At 40.7% G+C, this 25,563-nt stretch overlaps 1 protein-coding gene across 1 annotated transcript in view; it reads left to right on the top strand.

The window, feature by feature from the left end:
- EGFR (epidermal growth factor receptor) overlaps nt 1-25,563 on the top strand; it is a 414,372-nt gene that overhangs the window by 341,923 nt on the left and 46,886 nt on the right. Inside the window, exons 16-20 of the mRNA XM_086941735.1 lie at nt 5,156-5,194; nt 16,815-16,956; nt 20,477-20,599; nt 21,953-22,051; nt 25,271-25,456. Of these exons, the coding sequence (XP_086797861.1) occupies nt 5,156-5,194; nt 16,815-16,956; nt 20,477-20,599; nt 21,953-22,051; nt 25,271-25,456 (589 nt within the window). The remainder of the gene's footprint in view (nt 1-5,155; nt 5,195-16,814; nt 16,957-20,476; nt 20,600-21,952; nt 22,052-25,270; nt 25,457-25,563) is intronic.

The raw sequence follows: 25,563 nt of genomic DNA, 5'->3' as shown, positions 1-25,563 counted from the left end.
ATGTAAACATTTGATATTTGAATGTTTAGGGCAGATGCTATGAGTGTAAATGTATTGGGAGGGAGCTACAGATTATCAGACTTGCTTAGGAAGGTGTTGTAGTAGTGCCCTGGGTAATCATGTATGGGGTGTAAGGTATACTTTAAATTGCTGTGCCTCCTATGGCTATGGATAGCAATGTGAAATGAAGCCTGCCTGGGAACAGTATTACACTATATTTATGGGTTGAGTTCCACCGCCTTTTTGTGTTCTGTTACATGTGTTGGAATAAGTGCCCTTTTGGCACCAGCTTGACAAAGAAGTAGGGCAGCAGTATGAAGAACAAGGTCTCTAAGGAACAGGATATCGCAACTGTTGGTGGTGGTGATTAAGTCCACTATGTTGAGTGAGTATGTGGGGGCCCAGTGGAATTCATGAATGGCACCAGGCTGTGTACTGCATATTCCTGAGATGGTACAGGTGATGGGTATTGCTATTATGTTGTTAATGTGTACCCTTAGTGCAGGCACCTACCTGGGTGTAGGCTTGTGGCCTTTAGTGATAGTGATCAAGTGAATGCCAAATTGTGGACAGATTGTATTGTAGGTTATGTTCTTGTTTGGGTGGGTGTGAGTACCTACTCGGACACGGTTGCATCGTTTTGTTAGGATCACTACAAATCATGAATCTTTTTTTGTAGCAGTGGCACAAATTATTGGAAAGCATCATTAGAAAGTACAGAGACAGTTGGCTTCTGCATGTAGCTACTCTAGATGTGGCCATATGGTCTTATAGGGGCTCCCTGACACAGACACTCCTCTGCCGTTACTTTGGCCATGCTGGCCTGTTCTTGAGTTAGGTACATGTTGGGGCTTCTTGAATGTCAAGCAGAGAACCTGCTCAAGGTCTGTGATACACTGAAAAAGATAACATTGTGGCTACAAATGTATATTTTTTCTTCTTTCACCCTTATGAGAGTCACATGGGCCTGACTGGGAAGTAGGTTCAGAGAAGGAAGCAGTAAGGGGTTGTTGAAATAGGCTGGGAGAAAGTGGATTGCAAATTAGATCGAGGTGATGCCTCTCAGGTGGATGGAGCAGGGTCTGCTCAAGCACCCTACTGCTATGTCATAACAGCACCCCCTTGTTGCTTTCTCTGGGATATTATTCTTAACATATGACGATTTCCTGATGATATTAGTTTGGAAATTTAAGGATCAACCACCAGCCTCTCACTTCACTTCACTTCCACCATGAGCTGTCCCTTCTACCCTGCCTGGTTTCTCACGTTTTTTATTCAGAGTACCTTCAGGTAAAATCAGGATGGAAATATTGTAAGAAACGTTACTGCTATTTTTTTGCTGGGATCTTAGCTGATCTAAAGATTGTAAATAGAAATTACATATGTGAATGTTTTGCGATCACTGGTTCTCTCAGAAAACATTCACCGGCAACCATTCAGCTAAGCCAGGAACTCATCACTGGTTATCAGCAAGTTGCCCATGAGACAGAAAATACATTTTGAAGTGTTGACTGCATGAGTGATACAATAGCTAGAGTTGTTTCTGTTTATGTGATTTGTGAAGTCGGGATTCAAGTCATAAATGGTGCACTGAATAAAGAAGTTGTATGTGTTCATAAAAAGATAATTACACTGTTTTCAAAGATATTGCATATTAACTTTAAGATGCTCAAACTGCTGAGACCTTTTGATTTTACTAAACTTATAAGTATAATACATTTCCTTTTTAGGGGCTTTCAGCCTGCTTTCTTCATACATTTGTCTGCTATTGTGCCATTCAAATTTTCCTTCCACCGACTCACACATGGGGCAGTTCACTGTAATCATTGCTAACTTCACCTTGAATCATGGGTTTTTAAGAGGAATGCTCTCAGCACTCCATGCTAGAGCATGTGTGCTTTCCTTGTTCCTCCAGTAAGCCACTCTCATTATAGTTTTCTTTTAACACCACTGGTTATTCCCCTCACCTGCAGCCTATGCTTTGCCGCCTGCTCATTTGAGCTATACTTTCCCTATCCAGAGTGCCTGCCCCTTTCCTTTGACCCACATGACCAGTTCTATTCACTTGCCACCGGTGCTATCTCGCACCTTTGCCAGAGTGCCAGAGGGAAAACCTTTCCTACAAAAGGAAAGCCTGTGTTGGGATTCAAATTCCTCAAGGCACGTTTTTATTAGCAATCATTCTATTCACTAGGGTGTGATTGAACATAATGGTAGGTAGTCACTTAAAATGTGTTTAGTGTTGGGCAAGAGCCTTTCCTTGAATGTCTGCTGGACTGCGGTCCCCTCCCCGATCACCTTTTGCTATGCTTTCCCCTTTGCTCACTTCGCTTCGCTTGCATTTGAAGCTGTCCCTTCTTCTATCTGGACCGCTCCTTTTTATGCCAGCAAGCAACATCCTGATCAAAACATTTTTAGAAGTTACTGCTATGCTTTTGCTAGGAGCTTAGCTGAACTAAAGATTGTTAATAGAAATGACATGTACATGTGTTTTTTGTGGCCACTGGTTCTCTCATAGATCATTCACTGACAACCATCCAGCTAAGCTGGGTACTCAACATTGGCTATCAGCAATTTTTCAGTGAAAAACAGCTAACACATCTTCAGCTGGTCAAGTAGTATCCAAAATATTTTGTAAGCTCTATCGGTAATTCCTTAAGTGCTAGGTTTGCAGAATGTGTCATCTGTGCCATGAAGGTGGTGTAGGAAGATGTTCTGTAAACCCAACCCACATTTTTAGGACGAACATCAGAGACCTGTTGTATACACTTTATGGGCTTACATTCCGCCTATTGCTTTTTAATTTGTTACTTGAATTGTCCTTTCAAAATGCTTGCTTGCTATTGGTGAATCCTACCTCTTTGTTCCTCCTTTTTGTCTTTCTTTTCCTCCCATGGAGCAGGATCAAGTACTGTATTGTTACGCCTTGGTTGTTTATCTGTTCGTTTGGGGGACTATTTTTTCTTGGTTTACTGTGTGCCTGTGTTCAGCTTTGGCGCCTGTAACTGGTTGCATTTTATTTTTTTTGGAATGCTGTTCAGCCAGGTTTTAGTGGATTAAGTGCATGAGGCATTGCAGCTGTTTGCAGAGTATTATGATATGGCACTCCGCAAGAACTTCCCTTCTTGAATGTTTTTGTTTGGCTTGGACTCCATGTCCAAATCATTGTGCATTCTTATTTTTCAAATTCTGAATTGCTTTCTAGGTTAAAAACAAACACTCACGGTGAGCTTGTTGATTTTTCCTCACCCATCAGTGCTTTGATGTAAACAGGGCTGTAATCTCGTAGTACAGGATCAAGCGCAGCCGAGTGCTCCTCCTCCAGAACAAAACAAGCTGGCAAGATCATAACTTCTCCTACAAGAATACTTTCACTTTGCAAAATAAATATATATATATCACAAATGTCACATGGGACTGACTTATGTAGAACTTTATGCTCGCCATTCTGAAAGCCCTTAAGTGTTTCTTCAATCATTTGTGTTCCACAAATTAACTAAATTAATACATTAATGTAGGATGTCTGACAATGAGAACACTCAATACAAGAATCTGGACTCCCAAATGAATGACACCATATATATATATATATATTAGTTGCAACATTCAATATGTGTCAGCATCCAATATATTCAAGTGTGAAAAAGTGATAAAAATATTGCAGTTGACGCAGTGCTCACATTTAAATACAAACAAAGCATTAATATACTGTAAAATTCCTAACTGTATCATTTTTTCACCCAAAATGCTTGGGCCATTTGGAAAAGTATGTTAACGTTTTGACCTCAAAGCCACTAGTGGGGTCTACTCGGGATTTCGTTGTCTACCACTCACATCTTCCACTTCTGTGTGGTAATCTACTTTTTTCTTAAAATCAGTTCAAAGATAAAAAAATATTTATACACTAGTAAGTCTTTATATATAAGCTAAGCATTAACAATGCCACCAAATTTACAACTAGATATATCTGGTAAAAGTTATGGGCTGTGAAATGCATCAATCAATCTGGTATCTACAAGGCGTGGGTGGTAAGGGGTGATGTGATACAAATAATGCTTAAAAAAACAAAAGTAAAGTGAAAATAAGATTGAGATTACTGAATTTACCTAACTGGACACATGCTTAAGGTAAACATGGTCTAACTATCATACAGGTATGCTCAATTAGGGCATAGATAAAGCTCTGCGGGGGAAGACAAACCTTTTTAACCCTTTTGTGGTAGGGTTGGCTCTCATTGGGTAGTAAAGATTTTCTATTTTTATGACTCAGAAAGGATAGAGGGTCCCAGTAAAGCAGCATGTCTTTTGTTCCTTGAGGTCTGGGTGAGATGGCACGGACGGCATTTAAAAAAACCTATATCGAGCTTACCACATCCCTTCTGCATTCAAGGTAATGGGGCCTGCTCATCCATTAGTTTATTTATTATTTCCATAATACAGCATCTATATAAAGGGAGAGTAGCAAACATTAAAATATATATGTATTTGCTGATGGCTGTTTGTTTACTAAGTCCATGGTAAACACCACGGAAATGCCAAAAGTAAACGTCGTTTTGCCTTAAAGATGTCATGGTTCATTTTCAATGCTTAATTCTAAGAAGGTAGTTATATTTTGAGGGGCAGCACTTACTTTCTGCATCAGGCATTTACTGCGAGCAAAAGAAACACAGACGCAGGAAGAGAACGATGGAAAAGCATCAAAAAGGGAGAAGGTAGAACGCTGCAAGAGTGACCTGAAGGGGCAGGGAGGGCTGTAAATGCATTAAAGAGACCTGAAGTGGCTTTAGGATTACGCTGCCTCAGTATTGTGTGCTCACACATTTAGCGTGTTTCAGATGAGAGTTTTGGGCACTTGCACATATTCCATAAATCAGAGGCTTCAAATTTGCAGAGGAGAAGTGGGATCCCTTATATTCCAATTATCCAGTAATTTAGGTGTTAATGGGTTCAGCCAAAGAACATTTCTGGCACATAATAACTTGAATTGGCTATGAAAGGAAATCATGTCTTAACCTGTGGTAACAGCCCTTACTTTCCCAGTGTATTTTTCATGTCATGACTGTGCACTATTCTAAATGCTGATTTTTCTCTGCCATCTGTATGGACATTGGAATTGAAATAAAGGTAGTTCTGAAAGTGTTTGTATTGCTTTCTAGGTGCTCTGGACCAGGTTTGGAAGGCTGTCCGGATTCAGGGTAATTTTGAACTTTTCTAAATTTGCAATGATTTTTTTTAGTAATACGTTTTTCTTTATTTACATGTATATTATCATTCACTTCACACCTACTAAAAGTTTATAATAATTTTCAAATATACTCTCTCTTAATAAGAGCTAACGACCTTGTGTACAGAATTGTCTGCAAATTAATTCAGACATTTGAGGCTATGATGGCGGTCCTAATGCTATGCGTTCTTACGACTGAGCAAAATATGCTGAACTATACATAGCAATATGAAATAGAAATACAATATAGCCTCATGATCATCTACAAACCACATCCCGGTGGCTCTTTCCATGGGTTTTGACGTCGGAATTGAGCACAGACAACAGATGAGGGTATTCCCATTTTCAATTAGGAAAGCCCCCATTATTAATTCAGAAATTCCAACAGAACATATAATAATGTTCTAGTCCCAGAACGCAGTACCGTCTTTTTATGGACTGTATGTAATGTGCAGTAGAATCGATTAAATCCAACTAAGTTAAAAGACGGTAGTGTATTGAGGCGCATGGATCACAAAAGGGTTTCAAGCAAGATTCAGATTATAAACACAAATCCAAGCCTAACAAGTAATTGATGAAGATTAGTTGGTCGGCCCCCCCTTCCTGAATGTATTATGGCATTTATGGGTGAGCTGCTATCCCAAAAAAACTCAACTTTTTTTTTAACTCCCATTAAGCTTGACCTGAGCAATGATAAGTTATGTCTCCTTACGGCTTTGACAACTTTCATGTTTTGTTTTGTTTTTTTAATTTGTTTATTGATTGAATTAGAAATGGAAAACGAAGACACAAGATTCAACATACAAAGATAACATGACTGATCTGTTGTGTACAAGTAATAATACACATATTATTCAGTACAGATGTTCTTGATCTAAAGCCTGGCTACCATGGTGCGTAAAATGAGAAGCGAAAGGAAGTAAAGGGGGTGGGGGGTGCACTTCTAGAGGGTGGGGGGACATTAGGGTGAAAGGGAAGGGTCAGGATAAGAAGATAGAACTATGGGGGGGAGGAGAGAAGGTTCCATAGGAGGATGCCGAAAAGGACTTTGTGGCCCAGGGTTGGGCACCCAGTCATCAGTCATCAGAAGAGGCTGCAAAATAAGCACCTATAGTTTTGCTGCTGAGGGGGCGATGAGAGTGGGGGGAGGGGGAGGAATACTTGCAATTGGAGCCACCATTACTGTGTCGGTCAAGTATCACCAATCGTCCTGTAGGAAGGCTGACCATATAAGAAATGTGTTGGCCTTGTCTTGCTTATTGTAAATGTGTTTCTTGTAGGAGGCGGTTTTATACATTTCTATGAGCCTTCCTCATGTGTGGTTGGCTGCAGGGAGCAGTAGTGGTGGAGTATACAGAGCTTAGCTGCCATCAGTGCTGTGTTAAGCAACCTACGTTTGTGGTGGGACAGGAGGGGGAATCCACTGTACTGTGGAGCATAATCAGGTGGTGTGGCATCGGAGTGGAAATTCCTAACATCCCACTCAATCAGGATCCTATCAGGACATTCATGTTGTATACGTACATTATCGCAGTGTGCATGTCCGCAGAACCAGCAGGTGAGGTAGGAGCCCTGTCGCAGTGAGGTTCGTTGGCCTCCAGTGCCCCTCCTGCAACATTTTTATGAGGCACAAGTTAATCTGAGCCTCTCTCGCTCCTTGGCTGAGATTGTCCAGAATCTTGTCCCAATCCTCCATCTCATATCCCGCCGGAGTCGATCCTGCAACCTGGTATGTAATTTCACTACTTGCAGTTGGCAGTACAAGTGACGGATCAGGAGATTATATCAGCCCAACATCATGCCCTTGGATTGTCCCCAGGTGTTAAGGTAAGGTAATACCAGAAAGGAAGGGATGTTCCAGAGCTGGATTCTGAGTCTACATGTCAGACAATGGTGTAATTATGTGCATTTCCATTGTTGGTTGGGGTACAGACGGAATTCCTCTCGAAGTGTCTAGAAGGAGTTGAGTGTCCCTTGAGATATAATTTGATTCAGAGTGAGGATCTCTACCTCGCAACAAAGGCACCAGTTGAGCATTTTCCCTCCGACGTGGATACTGGCATTGCACCATACTGGCACCTTATCATGGAGGTTAGCCACCAACGAGAGGAGCCTATGGGCTTGTGTCCATGTTTTGGACAAGGCCTGGATTATTAGGTTTACTAGGCCTCTACAAGATCTGTGGGCTATGAGCACCAATGGCTAGTCACGTTCTCATCTTCTCCTAGATAAAATTCCTAATTCCCTTGTCTACTTGTCTCAGTATCTTAAGAGGCGTTATCAATGGAGCATTCCCAGCGCAAAGATAAATTCCGGGAGGGTTACCATTTTCACCGCCTGTGACCTCATCCATAAAGAAAGGGTAAGTTGAGACCATTTCTCATAACGAGCCTTGTACTCTCCAGGAGTGGCTCTAAGTTGTCCCCTACCATGCGTTCTAGTCCCTGGTTGACATAGATTCCTAGGTACTTGACAAGGTTTCCACTTGAATGGATAGCCAAATATGGCATCTCTGGTAGTCATTGTCGAGAGTGGCAGTGCTTCACATTTCCTTCAGTTAACCTTGTACACGGATATCACCGCAAAAGTGGAGACAACATCCAGCAGCACTGGGATAGAGGTAGGGAGTGCTGAGAGCATGAGCAGAATGTCATCCATGTATAGATAAAGTGTTGATAGGCCTCCCGGGGTTGGGGATCCCTATGAAATACTCCAATTGGTGCAGAGCAGCTGGAAGGTGTTCAATAGGTAAGAGGAAGAGTAAGGATGACAGCAGGTATTCCCGTGGCATCCCCCTGCAGATTGGAAAAGAGGCTGAAAGGAAACCACCACCGTTGATTTGCGATGCGGAGCAATAATAAAGCCTGCAGACCTTGGAGATTTGGAGATCAAATTTGGGGAGCATTGAGAAGAGATAGCTGCATTCTATTCTGTTGAAGACCTGTCGAGCGATAGGACCAGTGCTTCTGCCAGCAGATCTTTGACCAACTCAGGCATGAGCCAGTGTGTGAAGGTGGTTATGGATGATCATCTGGGACAAACCCTACAAGGGGGTGGTGGACCAGAGGGATGACCTGTTTGTTGATACCTCCATTAAGCAGGGAGATAGTCTGATAGCTGCTACAAAGGACAAGGCCCTTCCAAGACTTGGGGAGGACTGTACTAACGGCCCTATTGGAGAGGGGCCACGGCATCCCATTTGGTCAGCTTCTTTGAAAATATCAAATGGTAAATCTACTACTTCCATTTTCGTCAATTTTTAGACCTCCCCGGGAAGCCATCCTCTGCAGGGGCCTTATGATAGCGGATCTTGGAGATGGCTTGGCCTATGTCCTTCTTAATGATTTCTCCCTAAAGTAGTGCCCTACCTGTTCCGTTGAGATTGGGCAAGTGAATTTTGCCAAAGAAAGCGTCTAGCTGCATTGGGTCCATGACCACTTCAGGGGTGTAGAGGTCCTGGTAGTAGTTTGGCCATATCCACTTCCCTCTGCCGCAGTTGCGCCACTAGCAGCCTGCCAGTCTTCTACCCATGCTCTGAGTGGCAGTATTTACATTTTTGTAGTGTCTATCCTGCCTTGGAGGTGAAGAGTGTATTGAGATCCATGTGCTTTTTCTCAAGGAGGCGTCTAGTAGCAACAGAAGGATGGCTTGTATATAGGCTCTTAACATCAGCTATGTCTCGCTCCAATGTTCTCTGCTGTTCTGCCTTTTGTTTATTGATTATAGCAGGTTCTTTCAGCAACTGTCATCTGATATTAGCCTTAGCCGCCACCTATAGGGTTTGAGCCACTGATACTTTGTTGTGTTCAAGGTAATTGAGGACATAGGATTTAAGGCAGTGGTTTCCTGTGCGCTGGTTGAAGCGGCAGAGGCTGAGGTACCAGGGTTTATGGATTGCTGTTGCAAGTCCTAGGTCAACCAACAAATGAATCAGTGAGTAATCTTATAGTGCTTCCACAAGTACAATTGTATCACTCTACATGGGAATGATTGGTTGGGAGGCGAGGAAGTAATCCAGCTTCGACTGAGTGCCATGTACTGTGAGATATCAGTATATTTTCCGTCTACTGGACAGAAGAGGCACCAAATATCAAGGAGGCCATGATCCATGAGAATGTCGCTCATGAGGGCCCAATCTGCATTGTTAAATATGTCTACAGGGTCGGTGCGATCCAGTACTGCATTCCATGCTAAGTTCCTGTCTCTCCAATGAGCAGATGGGTGGCATCCATCTCAGTCATCAAACAATTAAGACTCAGAAGAAGTTGACATTTAGGCCCATCTGTGCATATATTAAGCCTACACTGAGCACTGAGGCTCCCCTTCAAGGGGTGTGTGGGGACCCAGGAGTCGAACCTTCATGTTTTAAGTATATGTCACTGGAGCAGGAGAGGCACTTACATGCCATTTCCTATGGTTCTTTGCACTATTCAAAGTAAGTGCTAATTTCAGAAAATAACTGATATTTATATTAATGGCAATGTGGCACTTTCTTGATGGTTTCATCTTTTATTATATTAGTCTGTAGGGATATATCAAAACAATGTATGTATCTAACATGATAATAGTTTAGTTTATGGTTCTTCAATGACTCTAAACAATTTTGACAGTACTCAGATTATCAATTCATATTAGAAGCCGATTCTCCCCTCAATTGGATTCACATTTCCTTTTTGTAAATTTGAGCAACAAACAAAATAGGAAAAGGTGATGTGTGCATCAAAGTTATGAATTATATGCATCTTCGTACAGTTTAACATATTCCTCAAGGTGAGAGACGGAATGGAAGTGCAGACATCCTTGGCGAAGTGTTATTGCAATACGCATGCACAGTATGACATCAGAAGCAGTAAGATATCTTTAGAGGGACCAACTGACAAACATTTTAAAATATCTCCATTTTTTTTTAAGAGCCCAAAAAGTATCCTCTGAAAGTGCAGGTCACAGACAATTTGCACTTGCAACTTCTAAGCATGGAACCTTTCCAAGTAGGGTGGATTTTCGGAGTTGAAAATGTAATGTAACGGGTGGGAGCATCGGTATCAGAGGAAAGGTGCCAGGGATGGCATTTTGAGATCACCTTTATCTTTACGGCGAGTCACCAACTTTTTCAACGTTTTCTCACACCCAATTTGCACATGCGTCCCAAAAATACTAAGACTGCAAACTAGGTGGGATACACTCCCATATTTTGAGAGGGGGTTTATCAAAGGAGTTTCTTCACATGGAAAAATAATTCTCATGTGAGGAAAAAACATTTAAAAAAGGATAAGGTGCGATTCCAGGGAACCCTTTCTTAGCTTAGCCAGATCGTACCATTAATTTACCTACGAGACAAACTGTTGAATAAATGCGGGACAGAGTCAGATGATGTACGGTTTATTGCATTGTTTCCAGGAAGATTCATGAATACTCTAAATAAAGTATCGTGAGGACTGTCCCAAGATAAGCTGGAAGCATGTTTGCAGGCAGAGAAAAGCACAGGCAAAGTTAGATACCACAAAGGATACATGATTTAGCAGCATGATTCTTTTGTGGAATTCATATGCTGCGGATTATTCCTTCATTTAGGGAATGGGTCCAGAAAATCTTTCTTTTGTAGATCTAACAATAGGTCAGGACACCCCCTTCATGAAGTTGAACCTGAGTGTGTGGTCTCCATCTTTAGATTTTTTTTCTCCATTGGGTTAGAAAGCAAGGGTCCACAGCACCGGATTGTGGATTGTGCATGCCAAAGACCCGAGTGAATACACCAAGAAGCACCAAAAAACACCAAAAGGAAAACAAACGTGTGTTTGCATTGAAGAGTAGCCTTGACAAAAGCGTGAAATCACTGAAGGAAGTCCCTAAATAGAATAGTCAGATGTTTCTGTTGGGATTTGACCACGTTGTCAGAGAATGGACAATTCGGTGGATAATTAATGAGAAGCCCTTTTAGCCTCCGAAGGGATGGAAAAAAGGTAATTTTAAGACTTGGACCACATGCTCTCACGAACTAGCACAGAAGTACAAGCCCAAGGTGTGCAATTTGTGCCTCCCTGAAGACCACCAGACAAAGGGATGCAGATCATGCGCAGAGTTCCTCCCGAGTACCCTTAAGGTAAGGGAACAGCAAAGGTGGGCACAATATGCCATGGCGCAGGCCAAGGAGCCCCTTAATGACCTAGGACTCTCCAGAGATGGGGGAAACGGTGAGGACAAGGAGTAGTTCATGGGAGACTTTGGGTTAGAACCACAGGGTGAAGACGTGCAGAAAATGTCTCACAAGGAGGGAGATGTGCAGATAAAGCATACAACCTGAAAACCGCAATACTGAGGTGGGGCTGAGCCGAGTATCCTAGACTCAAAGACACTAAAAGTAACCTTTATCCAGAAGCACAAGACAGTTGAGGTGAAAAACAAGATTAGGGAACCTCACAGGTCAAAATCCTAAGTAACTGCGGATGGCAACCCTTCACACCTCAGCTCCTAGAGGGGACCAAGATGGAGGGAAGGTAATGGCAGGGAAGAAAGGTGTTTCTTTTCTGAAAAGAAGGGCAGACCTGAAGACTGGTGCTAAACATAGTTGAAAGAAAGAAATGCAAGCCCCATGCTGGAATTGCAGCATTACTGCAGAGAAAGAAAAGGTTTGGTGAATCCCTCATGAGTTTTCGAATACCAACGAAGCTGACTGGGGACCCAACCAAGACAGAGGTCTCCTTTGCACCTTCAAGTGTAGGAATGCCAGTCACAAAGGCAGCCATTGCAAGGTGGGTAACACAGACCATACTACATACAACATCAGTTTTCTCTTTTGCCTGGCTCCTGGTGCTACCCTCCTCCTGATGGGGCACAGAAGTCCAGATATTCCCCCAGCTGGTCCACAAGGGGCATAAGGGGGCCATCATCACTGGCCCTGGAGAGACCCAGTACTCCTGGGGTCAGCTACAGAGACGTTTCTCAGTCCATTAGGACATCAGTAGGCTGGTACTTCCAGCTCACCATGGCGTTGACACTGTTGCCGTCCAAAGTCTTGCTCTCCTTCATGCTCTGAGATGGTACTTTTATGCTGAGTCCAGACTGTAGGTAGGGGACACCCTTTTGTTTAACCCAAAAACTGGTTCTGTTCAGTTTTCCCCTCTTCCCTGGGTTTGGCTCTGGCCTGGCTAGCGAAACAAAAGGACGGTGTCAGGTCTCTTTGTTTTTGCTGAGGAAAGTCCCTTTGAAGGGTAATCAGGGAGTAGACCAACTCTTCCACAGCCATCCTGTCAGGAAGACTCACTCCCTTCACACCTAACACCCTCTGTGCATTGTATGACTCCATACACATTTTCCATTGGGAGATCCATCAGCAACCCAGGCAGCTGGAAACTCCCATAAACTTTAGGCTGAAAAAGCCATCTTTCTAAAAGTGGCATTTCTAAAAAGAAATTGTTTCAAATCCGACCTCACCATTATAGAGGACTTTTAATTATAATTTAAAAGAGTGTAAAAAGTATATTTGTAGCTGACACTATTCTGAATTTAGCATTCAATAAATGTAACAAGGTAGCCCAAAGACTCCCTTATGGCCGTAGCCAGCCTTGCTACAATGAAAATCGTTTTTAATTTTCTACATTTCCTACTCTGAAAATCTACAGCCTGCCTTTATGTTCAATAAGATCTACATATGAGTGACTTATTATTGTTTAAAGGTGGGTTTAGGCCTGTCAGAAGGGGTATTTTGACAGGTCACATTTGGAATTTAAAGCTACCACAGGTAGGTTACCTGGGTACAGCTACCAGGCTGCACACAACTGTAGTCTCTCACATGCAGCCTGTACTCAAACGCACATGTGTGTGACCACACATTCATGTGCAATTAGCCTAGTGCCCATTAAGCTAGGTGCATCACAGTGGCATTATCTTATAAGGCAGATGCTATCTCTAGACACGTACAATCCATTTTACCGTGGAATTTCTGGGAGTGAGACTAAGGTAATGAGACTCACCCACCATACACGTCCAAAACTGGGTGATCAAAACTTCTGGGCGTACTAAATGAGCGGGACCCATTTAAGAGAGAACTACATAATCAATACACAGAATGAGAATCACGAAAAGATTAATGCTATAAAATTAAATGATTACTTACCTGTGGGTGTAGTTTTACAGCTTGAAGAGTCCTCTTGATTTACATCTAGCCCTTCTCCCCAAAAGAGGTGAGTTTTAACAGTTTATGGAATTTCAGTTATAGGATAAGATTTGAAGACATAGTAGAAGACTGAACACTAATGGAAAAAAATATATACATAGTGACCACGCAGAGGGTCTTGGGGACATACATCTAACATCTGATGTCTTAGGGGGAAAAGTATACATATTGATTCCCAAAAGACAAGAAAAGACCGTTCAAACCCAACAATTAGATAGCAGAATAATGCACAGCACATGAGTCCAGAAAGGTATTCAAGCTGTAAAACTACCAGACAAGTAACCATTTCATCGTGATACAAAGGTGGTGGTAGCTGTGGGAAATTCTCTACTTTTAACAGCAAATTACAATCTATTTGGTTTTTAAACACAGGATATGGTCTAGTGAACATTGAGATATAGGGTATGGAACTCAAAGACAAGCCCCTCAGCAATGATAAAATGTTTCATCATCTAAGGGAATAACGTGTTGACTTGTGAGCATGACATACTAATATAAAACTTAAACCTCAATATCTACCTCCACAATTCCATTCGCCACTAAACAAATAAGCCCACTCAACTAAAAATGCTCAGTCTTCTGACATTCTTCATCCCCTGGAGCTGCTAGTCTCTATTAATCTCTGAATACCCTGCCAGGCCTCCCATCGAACTTTACCTTTTGAGCTGACCCACTGATATTTTTTCACCTAAACCTACCGGTCTCCAGATAGATTGCCTGCCTCATGGGCCAGGGCTACTATATTCTCTAGGTCTCTTTCCTATCCCAAAAACGTATGTAACATAAAATAAATATTTAACTTATCTTTCTTTCTGCTTCCTATTTAAGGACACCTAAAAACATTTGAGATGCCACATTTGATTTCACAGTTGGATAATGCCCAGCTGAAAAAGAAGGGGGTGCTACAAACTTCCGTAACTCTTATTGCAAAATGACATTACTTAGCCTCTAACCTCCTTCAGGGCCCTGTTGATGACCTCCGTTTTGTGCTTTCTCCATATCTTGCCTAGCAACACTTAGCTACTTACCTTCTCCCAGAATGACCAGTTCCTCTAGCAAATTCAGGAGACAACTGTGCTTCCTGTTCTTAGCCTTTTCACTTTTTTGGGTTGGCATAGAGTAAACCAAGTGCCTCCAAAAGAAATGATGTTTGAATGGCTAGCTTGATTGAATAATTTTTTTTACTAGATATATTTGCCGTACAGGTAAATTGGTATACTTTGTGGAACAAAACAGGTTTAATATATTAGAGAACTATTGTCCTTCATGTCTGTAATAAAAAAGTTCTCCAACTGGCCAACGCTAGAGATACTTCTCTATTTAAACACTTCCCTTTTTGAGCAGGTGTACATTTTGCTTCTGTACTCTGCCCAGTTAAATTTAGATTTTTGTTTACTCTGGCCACAAATTTGACTTTTTGCTTTAATATTCTCACAAGTTCTTTTTGCACTTCTTCTTCTTCTTCCTACTGCTCCTCTTAACTATAATTAGCCTCAGTAGCCTCTGGCATCAAGTCAGTAATATAGAATCATCAGGATAAAAGCTAATGAAGTAATAAATGCCTGTGTTGATCTCCGACATTGGCTGATATTTCTAGAAGTATTCAAATACCTTGTTCCACTGAACCTGGCCTTTGAATGGTGGTTTAATAGTTCTTGATCCACTACTGACAAGGGAAAATTGGCTTCCAGCATGCACAAAGAATGCAAAGCAGTGACCCTTTGGGTGATGCTGACATCAGAAAGTACTGTTGTCTCCTGAAGCTCTAACAACACTCTGAAACACATATTAAAGCTCTCGTTTTAAGTGGCTTGGTACCAGAGGCCAGTAATATGACTCTGGATATTACCAATACGAGGGGTTTCAGAAATAGAAAGTTTCAGTATTACCAGGATACCACAGGATAGTCCCCTATGGATCCCTATGCAATGGGGATAACATGTGGGCATTGATACTACTGCATCAATTTCTCAAAGTAAACTATATGTATGTTTACTTGACTTTACTGGTAATCCGATTGCTTGGCCAAGGACCTGGAGGACTAGTCCAAAGTAAAACATGCAGTGGTACTGGGAATGGAATTTCTGGTTAAGACAATAATTCACAACTTGTGATTCCTATTATCAACCCCATTCTGGAATTGCATGAATAGCACACATGGGTAATTTTGTCATAATACACCATCTAGGGTAAACAGCCATATCTGAGCACATATTTGTCAGCGGCCTTAAAACACGTCTTGCTGCCCTTCTGTCTTGGTAAATTTCCATCAGAGAACCTCATACCCACCTGGAAGTGGTCCTGGCCAAAAAACCATTACACCATGTGGTTACAGCCAAGAAACCATGGTCCACATAATCTGGTGTGACCTAGCCTTTCATCCCTCAGGAGACAATTGTTTTGCCCAGCGATGAGGGCCCTCCAAATTGGGTCCTGTCTCTCCACAGTAATGACACTATTGAACAGACACACCATCCTGCTATCATGCCTGGTTCCTGCTTCAGGCAGCAAAGCAGCTTTCACAGTTAACACCCCATTTCCATAATTAAAATCGGGTTCTGACATTAGAACCAGCCTGGGCTTAACATCTAAAAAACTGCAATAAACAGCCTGAAGCCCAGCACTTTAGAACTCCAGTGACTGACGTCTAAGCATCTGAGACAAATTCTGTTTCCAGTCCCACTATTAATAGGGTGCTGGAACACTATTTATCAGACGCACTTCACCCAATAATAAACATGTTACTTTACACATATTAATACGCTAAGCAATGGATTTGGACTGTCCAATTATAAATTCACCTTCTGCTTTTATTGTAAATGTAAGTCACTCAATCAATCAATTAGTGATTTATAAAGCACTCTACTCACCAGTGAGGGTCTCAGGGTCTCAAGGCACTGGGAGGGGGGGGGGGGGGGGGGGGGGGTGCAGCTCCTGTTGAGTCAAAGAGCCAGGCTTTGAGGTTCTTCCTGAAGGTGTGGAGTGTGGGAGAGCGTCTGGTATTGACAGGGAGCTTGTTCCAGGCCCTGGCCGCGATGTAGGAGAAAGCTCTTCCGCCTGCTCTGGTTCTGCAGATGCGGGGGTATCTGCTAGGACGAGGTCTGCGGAGCAAAGGTTCCTCTTGGGTACGTGGAAGCAGACTCTCTCGTTGAGGTATTTGGGTCCGATGTTCTGTAGGGAGGATTTGTTGATGTGGGTGAGTAGTTTGAATGTTACTCTCTTCTCAACGGGGAGCCATATGTGCCCTGATATGTGTACTCAGGGTTGACGTGTTTTAATTTGATCATTTGTTTTAATTTTTTCACAAATATTCAGATGTACATTGCAATGATTTTAATTTTTGTGGCAATGAAGAACATGACTTACTTGCCATGTCACTGTAGACGGTTAATTTTAGAGGTTTATCTTTGTCTTCCAGATCAAGAATCCCATCCATTGCTGCTGGAGTGGTTGGAGGTATCCTGTGTGTGGTCATTATAGGCTTATGTGTTGGATTTTTTGTTCGCCGAGTCCGTATACAGAGGAAACGCACTTTGCGGCGGTTACTCCATGAAAAAACGGTATGCTTTTTTTCATTTCAATTTTTTTTTTTTTTTACTTGTCGCTTTTTTGCTATTGTATATTATGGTGTGGAGAAAATTCCTTTTCATTTTCTAGTCCAATTTTCTTTTCTTTTGTCTAATAATACAGGTACTTGGTAGGCTCTGTGATGGATGTTTGGAAAAAGTTCCTTTTTAAGTAATATAATGTTTTAAATGTATTCATATGTCAAATGGAGCATACAATTTCTGCAATCTATGTAACACACAGTTGCACAAGTTAAAACATTGCAGTTTTTGCTAACTTATTATCTGGGTATAGTCAATAGATATAATAAAAATGATATCCACAATGATATCTTTGCAATGTAATAAGGGTCTCCTTTATTCGTTGCTGTTGCTTAACTCTATTTAGGCACTCAAGATGAAGTCCCCACAACAATGCCTATCAAAGAATATTCACCTGCAAGTATATTAACCAACAGCATAAAGTTTGGGTTAAACTTTTTTAAACTAAGCCCCCAGATAAAGCTTTGTAAGCGACTGCTGCTCTCAGTGAGCATGCTCTAACGATAATAATGAATGCTTAAGAGGGCTTTGTCATTGACATAACTGCCCTTCGCTTCTTTATGTACCTGGACCTTCAATGAACTGGACATATTACTTGAGTTGCAGCCAATTATTTCATGATATTGCCCTCTGAAGCCTTGAAAGCATAATACATGGGACCTGGGCTCCCTGTATAAAAGCCCTTTTAATGTCCTTTTTTACAGGGAACTGGAGGTGCATCTAGCATCCTGCAATAAAGACATGATGTAGCTGCTCAACTGTAATAGCTTATTACAGTTGAGTTCAGATGTCACAATTCCTGCTGCATGCCAGAGCAGGAACAACAGGAAAATGCAGGTCACCGAGCACAATTAAAGCTACAGTTTCAAAAATGAAACATGGTTTTTGCTCGTTATGCTCTGTTTCCTCAGATGAACAGTGATAAGCAGAAATGTGATATTTATGCCAAATATTTAAGCATTTTGTGGGAGGAGTGAATGTGTGGTGATGTAACATAAGTGGTAAAGTACCAACTGCCTTACAAAATAAAGATGCTGCAAGGCCCTTCGCATCTCTGTAACCTTATAAGTGGACTTGGCCTTCGACCTTGTTCCTCTCTTTGGTCATGGAACCCCCTCAGTGACTTGCGCTCTTCTTATAAAGTTTGGCAGGTGTAGTGTATCCCATATATAATAGATAACAACTTAGTTCTGTGACCAACAGCTGCTTTGTAAAGGCTGATCTTGAGTATTACCTTGTACCAGAGGTTTACATCTCGTTGATAGGAGGAGGTGGTCATTCAATGAGAAAGGCATATTACAAGGTGCCAAGAAACATAATAAAAAACTTAAATTGCAGAAAGGACATACATATATCTTCCTGGGCATTAACCCGAAACGTCATTGTATGTACCAAGCACAGCAGTTTCAACAGGGTATAACTCCTGATCCCATTAAGGTCTAAACAAGCCACAGTTTAATTTGCACAAACCTTCCAAACCAGGCTCCTCCCAGTTATGCCAAGTCCCAAACCTGGGCCTACCAAAACCATGGTCCTCAGAGTTAGGCAAAGTAGTTAGCCACTAATGCAGAGATCAATGAGTGGAAAATCATTTTGTTGGTGCATAAATGAGTAGAAAATAAGCAAGTGCTTACATTTTGTCCAGTAGGGATCCATAAAGTGGATGTATAATGTCTAGAAAGAATGATGATTATGATGATAATAATAACTGGACAACGGTTCAAGAACCACTTCTACTTCTAAGCGCTGTACAACTAGAAGGTGTTTCTATTACACTCTTATCGGTCAGCAGTTTACAACCATTAGACGGATAGAAGGTATATGAAGCCTTGTGGAGGTTCAACCTTGTGTGGGTTAGATCTCTGCATATTGCAGTGGTAAGCATAAACCTCATAGAGTCAGTTTTTAAAATGTACATATAAAATTTGAAGATTCATTAATAGCACTGTGCTTGTCACATTGATTTGAATCTTTTCTTGGTCTTGGATCCTCAACAGTGTTATAACAGATTCTAATTTTGTCTAGATATATTAAACAGTAATGGTCATGGTTCCAACAGTTTGAGTCGCTTTCTGTCCGCATGCCACATTTTACAAATGGTTGGCAATGAGGCACAAACATGCATGGGAGAATTCCAAAAATACTTTTCATGCAATCCCTGAGGTTCTTTTTACATAAAATGAAGTAAAAATGAAGATAATTGTGGTGGCCTTTAACTATGTCTCTATAAGCTGATTCTCCAGTAAAGCCAAGTGAGTTGCAGCCTCTATGGTCACTGTCTTAGAAGTGGGAGCAAAGCAATGGCCCTGAGGGTGGTTCATTTCTGCTGACTATAGCCTCATCTTTGGATGAAGCGAAAGAACCAGGCCAAGAATCTAGGAGAGACAACATCTTCTATACAACAGGAACCACTTCTTTATTTCTTCTAATTTAAGAAGCTTACATTTTTGTTGACGTATCCTCTCTCTGCTTCTACGGTGAAAAAACCTGTGGTTCAGGCTCACTGGCATAAATTGGAGAATAGCATGGTCACACAGTTTATGGCGCAAACTCCCATCAAAATACACTGATGTTGATTCCTTAAAATTCCAGGCCTACAGGACATCGAACACGCTTCGACTTCCGAAGACGTTACAGGGTTTTTTCTCCCTGGTGTCTGGAGGGACATTTTTTGTAATTTTTGAACTAAGAATTTTTTTATTAGTTTTTTAAGAAATAAAAAAGAATTGGAGATCCCCCTAGAAGGCAAAGAATTGGAGTAAAGTATAACACATGCCATTGAAATTCTATGCTAAGTGAAAGAAAGAAAACTGAGAGACACCTTAAAATCTTACACATATAAAGAAATGTGAATGGTGAAAGAAATAGAAATGGAACAATATGGGAGATAGGTGGATAAAAAAGAAACTAATATGAGATTCAAATCCTTCTTGGTGTTTTTAAGGTAGTTGATGCCTTCTGTCTTTCAGTCTCTGAATTTAGTGTGACCTAACCACATCCCCCCACACCCCGTTATTGTTGGATAGCTGTTTGACATATCAAGGTTATTAATATCATAGAACAATAATATAATGTCCACTATATTTGGCCTACCACTATATCATAATGTGCATATATGTGTCCTATTTTTAAATCCATTCAAACTTGCTTTGTGAAGTATGTTTATGTAGAATTAAGAATAGATAGCTATGTTTACTTGTCAATGTGGTGACAACTCAATGTTGCCAATACAATATTATTGTCATGTTATATACTTTATGTTAGATAGTAGTCCCCCATCTTGTCAGACTGGTTGAGCAGGATGTGTGCTATAAAAGAGTGAACATGTAACCCAGGACCAAAGGGAATCAAATAATGCATTTTAGTTAAGAGGGCAGTAATTGTATCTGTTGTTAATGCAGTACCTCGGATGAAGCATGTTGCTTTTATGTACATTTATGAATTTTGTTTAATTTTTATTTTTCCATTTTAGTTAGTTGAACCTTTAACTCCCAGTGGTGAAGCACCAAACCAAGCACTTCTTAGAATTCTAAAAGAAACGGAAATAAGAAAACTCAAGGTTCTTGGTTCAGGAGCTTTTGGCACTGTATATAAGGTAAGATCTGCTGTGTAATGGTAACTGCATAACAAGTGCACACACACAAAAGTGTAAATGAATTGTCCCTCTTGAATGTCAGATTTGATTTAGTTTTATCTTTAGTCAGATTTTTTCACCCAATGCATTTTGGCAGGGCATACCAACGAAATGTATTGAGTGCAACAGTCCCAGTAAATACATAGGCTTGCTGGTATTGGTGAGATAAACACCACAATATACATGCTATAGATAGCATTATTTATCAGGTGTGATAAATAATAATGCATATTCACAGGCCATGTATTTGAAACTGTTAAAAAGGCGCATATTATCTCTATGTGATCACTGTTGAGGTAACTTCATCATAAAACCCACAAAAGGTGATGGGAGGCTGCTTGCAATAAGTCTAATCACTGGCAATAACTCGGGTAGCAGTCCAACCCATTTCTCTTTTTCTCACCATTGCACCTCGATTTGGACGCTGCCATATGCAAATTAATCTGACCCTGCACCTCATGGGAACAGTCCACCCCGAACTGCAAAGCCAGGTCCTCCCTGAACTGGAACACAAGCAACCCTGGGAACGCAAATACGTGGGTCCCATTCTCAATGTGTCATTTTAACCCGGCTGTACCTGGCTAATGAGCCCATAACTAGGGTGAAACCAGTCCTGGGTTGCTATTTAGAGTTATTTGTGGCTATACATGAAATAATAACTTGTTTAGCGCCAGTCGCAATCATGTAAAGTGTCATTGCTTTTAAATGACTTGTAATGATGTTTGTTGCCTTAATATTACCAGCTAGGCAGCCCAATGACATTACTGGAGTTGCAGCTCATCAGATATGTCTTTAAAGCACTCTGTGTTGAATGTCTTATTAAATATGTTTTCGTCTTTTAAACATTAAGGCCCTGATTCTCAGACTGATTAAACGATCATGCGTTAAGGCTGTCTGACGAAATACCGACAGTGTGGTGTTCATTTTCCCTCTAGTGAGTTATTACCTTTCCATTCAGGTTTCAGCAAATTGGAATGTGAAATTTACCAACAAAAAATTCAAATGCAGCAGTCAAAATTGGCGTGTGTGAATCAACCCTGTGTATTCAGTAGCAGTGCACAAGCACAGCACCCTGATAACTCACATGGCGGGATCATTCCTAAAAACAAACCTAGCTGGACTCTGCAAAACTATCCTTAGCTTATAGAACAAATGTACATGTAATCATTAAATTTGTTGTTATTTGGTTTCACTGACTTGTGAGCTGTTTGTGTATGCTGTTAGTGATCACATATTCATTTCTGCACATCTGCAGTAAGTGTTTAAAACTGAGAGGCAATAGTTCACAATGTATCTCTTTTTTGTTTTAACAAGGGCTTGTGGGTTCCAGAAGGGGAACATGTAAAAATCCCTGTTGCCATTAAGGAACTGAGAGAGGCTACATCCCCTAAAGCCAACAAGGAAATTCTGGATGTGAGTTACTGTCTTTCCTTTCATCTTTAACATTCTTGTTATTATTTCAAAGATATAGCACATGTGTTCTTGTTCAGTGAACTAATATATGTCTCTTGTAAACCCAGGAACAAGTACATGTCTACAACCGCTTTTGCCATCCAACAAATCTATACTGTAACCTTGAATATGGCAGCAGAAATAATAGGCCACTAAAAATCCAACCCACTGAAGAGTATCCAAACCTAGGTCATTACGAAGGTTCACTCTTTTTTTAATTTAACTCAGAGACGTTTAAGGCATGGGAAAAGTGGGCTCTGGCCCCGACCCCCGAGCCTCAGGATTTTAGGGGGCCCCCTGATAGAGCCAGCTCGGTTCTGCAGAGACCCTGATTACCTTTAATAATTCTCAGATTGTTTTAAATACCGTTTTTTGTGTAATTTATTTTTAATGTGGGTGATGTGTGAGAGGTTGCTGCAGACAATTTGCAGAGAAATTTGCTTGTTTCATGCAGCATCCATAAAACAAGTTTTTTTAGATCAAAACAGGACCTCACATATGACAAATGGGAGGAAGTCACAGCTTTTGTTTCACAAAATTATTGGTAGTAATATTATTGAGCTGCTGCAATATTGAAAACACACATCCCTTTTTCTGAATATTAGATGTAAATAAATTTAAAAGTTGGACGAGTGCAACTGTGACCTGGCCACAGAGGGCACCAAAGAGCTGAAAGTGGTTCATAAATTAAAACCTAATACAAACAGGGGACCTCAAAATAAATTTGACCCAGAGCCCCCCAAATCCTTAAGATATCCCTGCACACGTTGTAGTATAGTTAATGCTTTTGAAGATGCCTTTAAAAACATTTTAATACTCTAATCTTACACATTATTTTGGGGAGTGAGGGGCAGAGAAGAGAGGTCGAGGCTATCAGACCCATCCAGCCTTCCTGCTTCCCAAGCTGATCTTGAAACACACAGATACTTCTCTGTTCATCTTTTCTAACTACATTGCTCCACTGCATTGTCCAAGGCTTTTTTAAATTTCCTTTCCTCCTTTTTGCTGCCACCCCAGTTTTGGTCCAAGTCCACATTATCATTTTGGTGAAAAATACCTGAGATATTTAAACTCAGTTGCATAGTGTACCCAAGTGTCTTGTCCAAGAGTAGTGCCTTTGAGTGAGTTTACAATATAAATACGACCCAAGCGACCAAAATGGCTTCATTGGAAATAATATTTGTTGTATGAACGTAAGGTTTTTTTTGTTGGCACCTGTGTATTGGCAATGTGAATCACTGCAGTGCCTCATCTTGGGTGCAAGTGAGTTTGTGGAAGAACAAGACCCAGCCTAAGAATTTGTGGAAGGCCAAGACCTAGAAGACCAAGAGGGTTTGATTGCTGAATGCTGTAGTTGCTTCCAGCCTGCAATGTAGCAAACAGATTGATATTGCAGAATACCGTAGACTTTCACCACTATTTCATTCGCACAGTTCATAGCCTCAGTAACTATTAAGGCTGGCACTCAACTGGATTTCAGTGAGCATAACAGGTAGTCTGCCTGATTAGAGGTTTTGCAAATTGGCAATATGATTTTTAAGTTGCTTATCTCATCTGTTGAGTATCAAATCAGCAGGAAAGGATTAGTGTGAGCCAGTACTAGGTTGTTAAAGGAACATATCAAGCAGTATGTAAAAAATCTGTGAAGTGTTATTGAGACTGAAGAGTAGGAAGCATTGATGTGTCTCTCATATGCAATTTTGTGTCTTCAGAAATTCTAGAGCACACAACTGGATACAGTAGTTTGTTACCATTTCCTAAAATTTAGAATTCCCCACACAGTTACAAGGGAAACCACAGGGCCCTAAAAATGTTTACCAACCATATTCAGGAAGTCATTTAAACAAGATAAAAGTTTCTGCTATATTCCATATAAATCCAACTGCCTCAATAGTCTATAGATCTGAGTAACATAAGCCACAATGGCAATCTCATGTCTGGTGTCATGTCTTCAAACAACGACCAACGTCTCCAAAAGTATATTGTCCGATTAAGATAGGTGGACTTGAACCATGATACGACTGTACCGCATTGTCAAACTTCCAAGTCAGTATCCAATTTATTGTGTACCTTTTGTGATCATGTTTTATCTCAACCAAATTACAATGAAGTTTAGCACCTGAAACTTGCAGTTTTCATTTTTAAATAGATTTATTAGGTCCAGCGAAGACTTTAAAAAGTGTCTCCTTCCTTCATCCCCCTCAGCCATATGACTCTTCTCCTCTCAAACCTCGAAATGATATGTCACCATTGATATCCTTCTCTGATTATTCTATGGTTATGTATCGTAATGTTTTTATGTTAGTATGTCGCAATCGATTAGCATCCTCCTAAATGCCATGCTTAATATGCTATTAACAAATTAAGCATAACATAACGTTTGGCAAATGAATGTCAGCAGTAAAGAATGCTCGGTGATTTAACAAATAGCGAAGATTCATGTTCGGCTATTTATTGCCACAGGGGAAATAAATAAGGAATACATTATAGCATTTCATTCTTGCATAATATTAATATATTTTATCAAGAAAGTCTTAGGTTTCGGTCAGATTCCATATGCTTCAGTTTTGAAGACATATATTCCAGCTATCATTAACGGAATTAAACTGAAAAACTTAGACATACTTGTATAATTAGAAGCAGTTTATTTATTCAATATTTTAAGGCCTGCGGGCTCCATGGAAGTGCGCCTTGGGACTGGTCAACCAGTTGGTCACCAGCAATTGACTTCAGATTTTCATGCCTGTTTTGGAAAGAGCACGCACCAAGTCTGCACACCAACAAAAATTGATTATTGATGATTAAAATCTATGTAATTCATCATGTACAAAAGAGGGCATGCAATGTCTTATTTTTGTGACTAAAAATGGTTTGACCACATGGAACCAGACTGGAAGTGCTTTCCTGAATGTCTTTCTTGTGCCACAGCTTTATTGCTGTGAACCTTCATGATATTGATTATGAAGAACCACAACCAGAAAATTAATCTCTGAAATACCTAACTGTAGAATGGTTAAAATGGTGTAGCAATATGTATGTTCTTGCACTTGCTATATGGCACCATTTCTGAAAATTTGTGAAACAAATGTGACTATTGACACAAGCAAACAATCACTAATGTATGTTTCAGCAGCATTGTAACTCCTAATTCTGAAGTGTTTTTAAATCTTTTTTACACAGGAGGCATATGTGATGGCAAGTGTGGACCATGCCCACGTCTGTCGTTTGCTGGGTATCTGCCTAACCTCCACCGTTCAGCTGGTCACCCAACTCATGCCTTACGGTTGTCTTCTTGACTATGTACGCGAGCACAAGGATAACATTGGCTCAAACCATCTCCTGAATTGGTGTGTTCAAATTGCAAAGGTAATAATTACAGGTTTGTTTTATATATGAAGAGTGGGCATGTATTCATTCACAATCCAAAGCATTCATATTATAGTTATTAGCAGGGCCACTTGGATTATGTGTGC

Source organism: Lissotriton vulgaris, chromosome 10 (genome assembly GCF_964263255.1).
Source record: "Lissotriton vulgaris chromosome 10, aLisVul1.2, whole genome shotgun sequence".
NCBI classification, from domain to species: Eukaryota; Metazoa; Chordata; class Amphibia; order Caudata; family Salamandridae; genus Lissotriton; species Lissotriton vulgaris.
The sequence above is the reverse complement of the archived record's forward strand: the minus strand, read 5'-3'. Positions and strand labels throughout refer to the sequence as shown.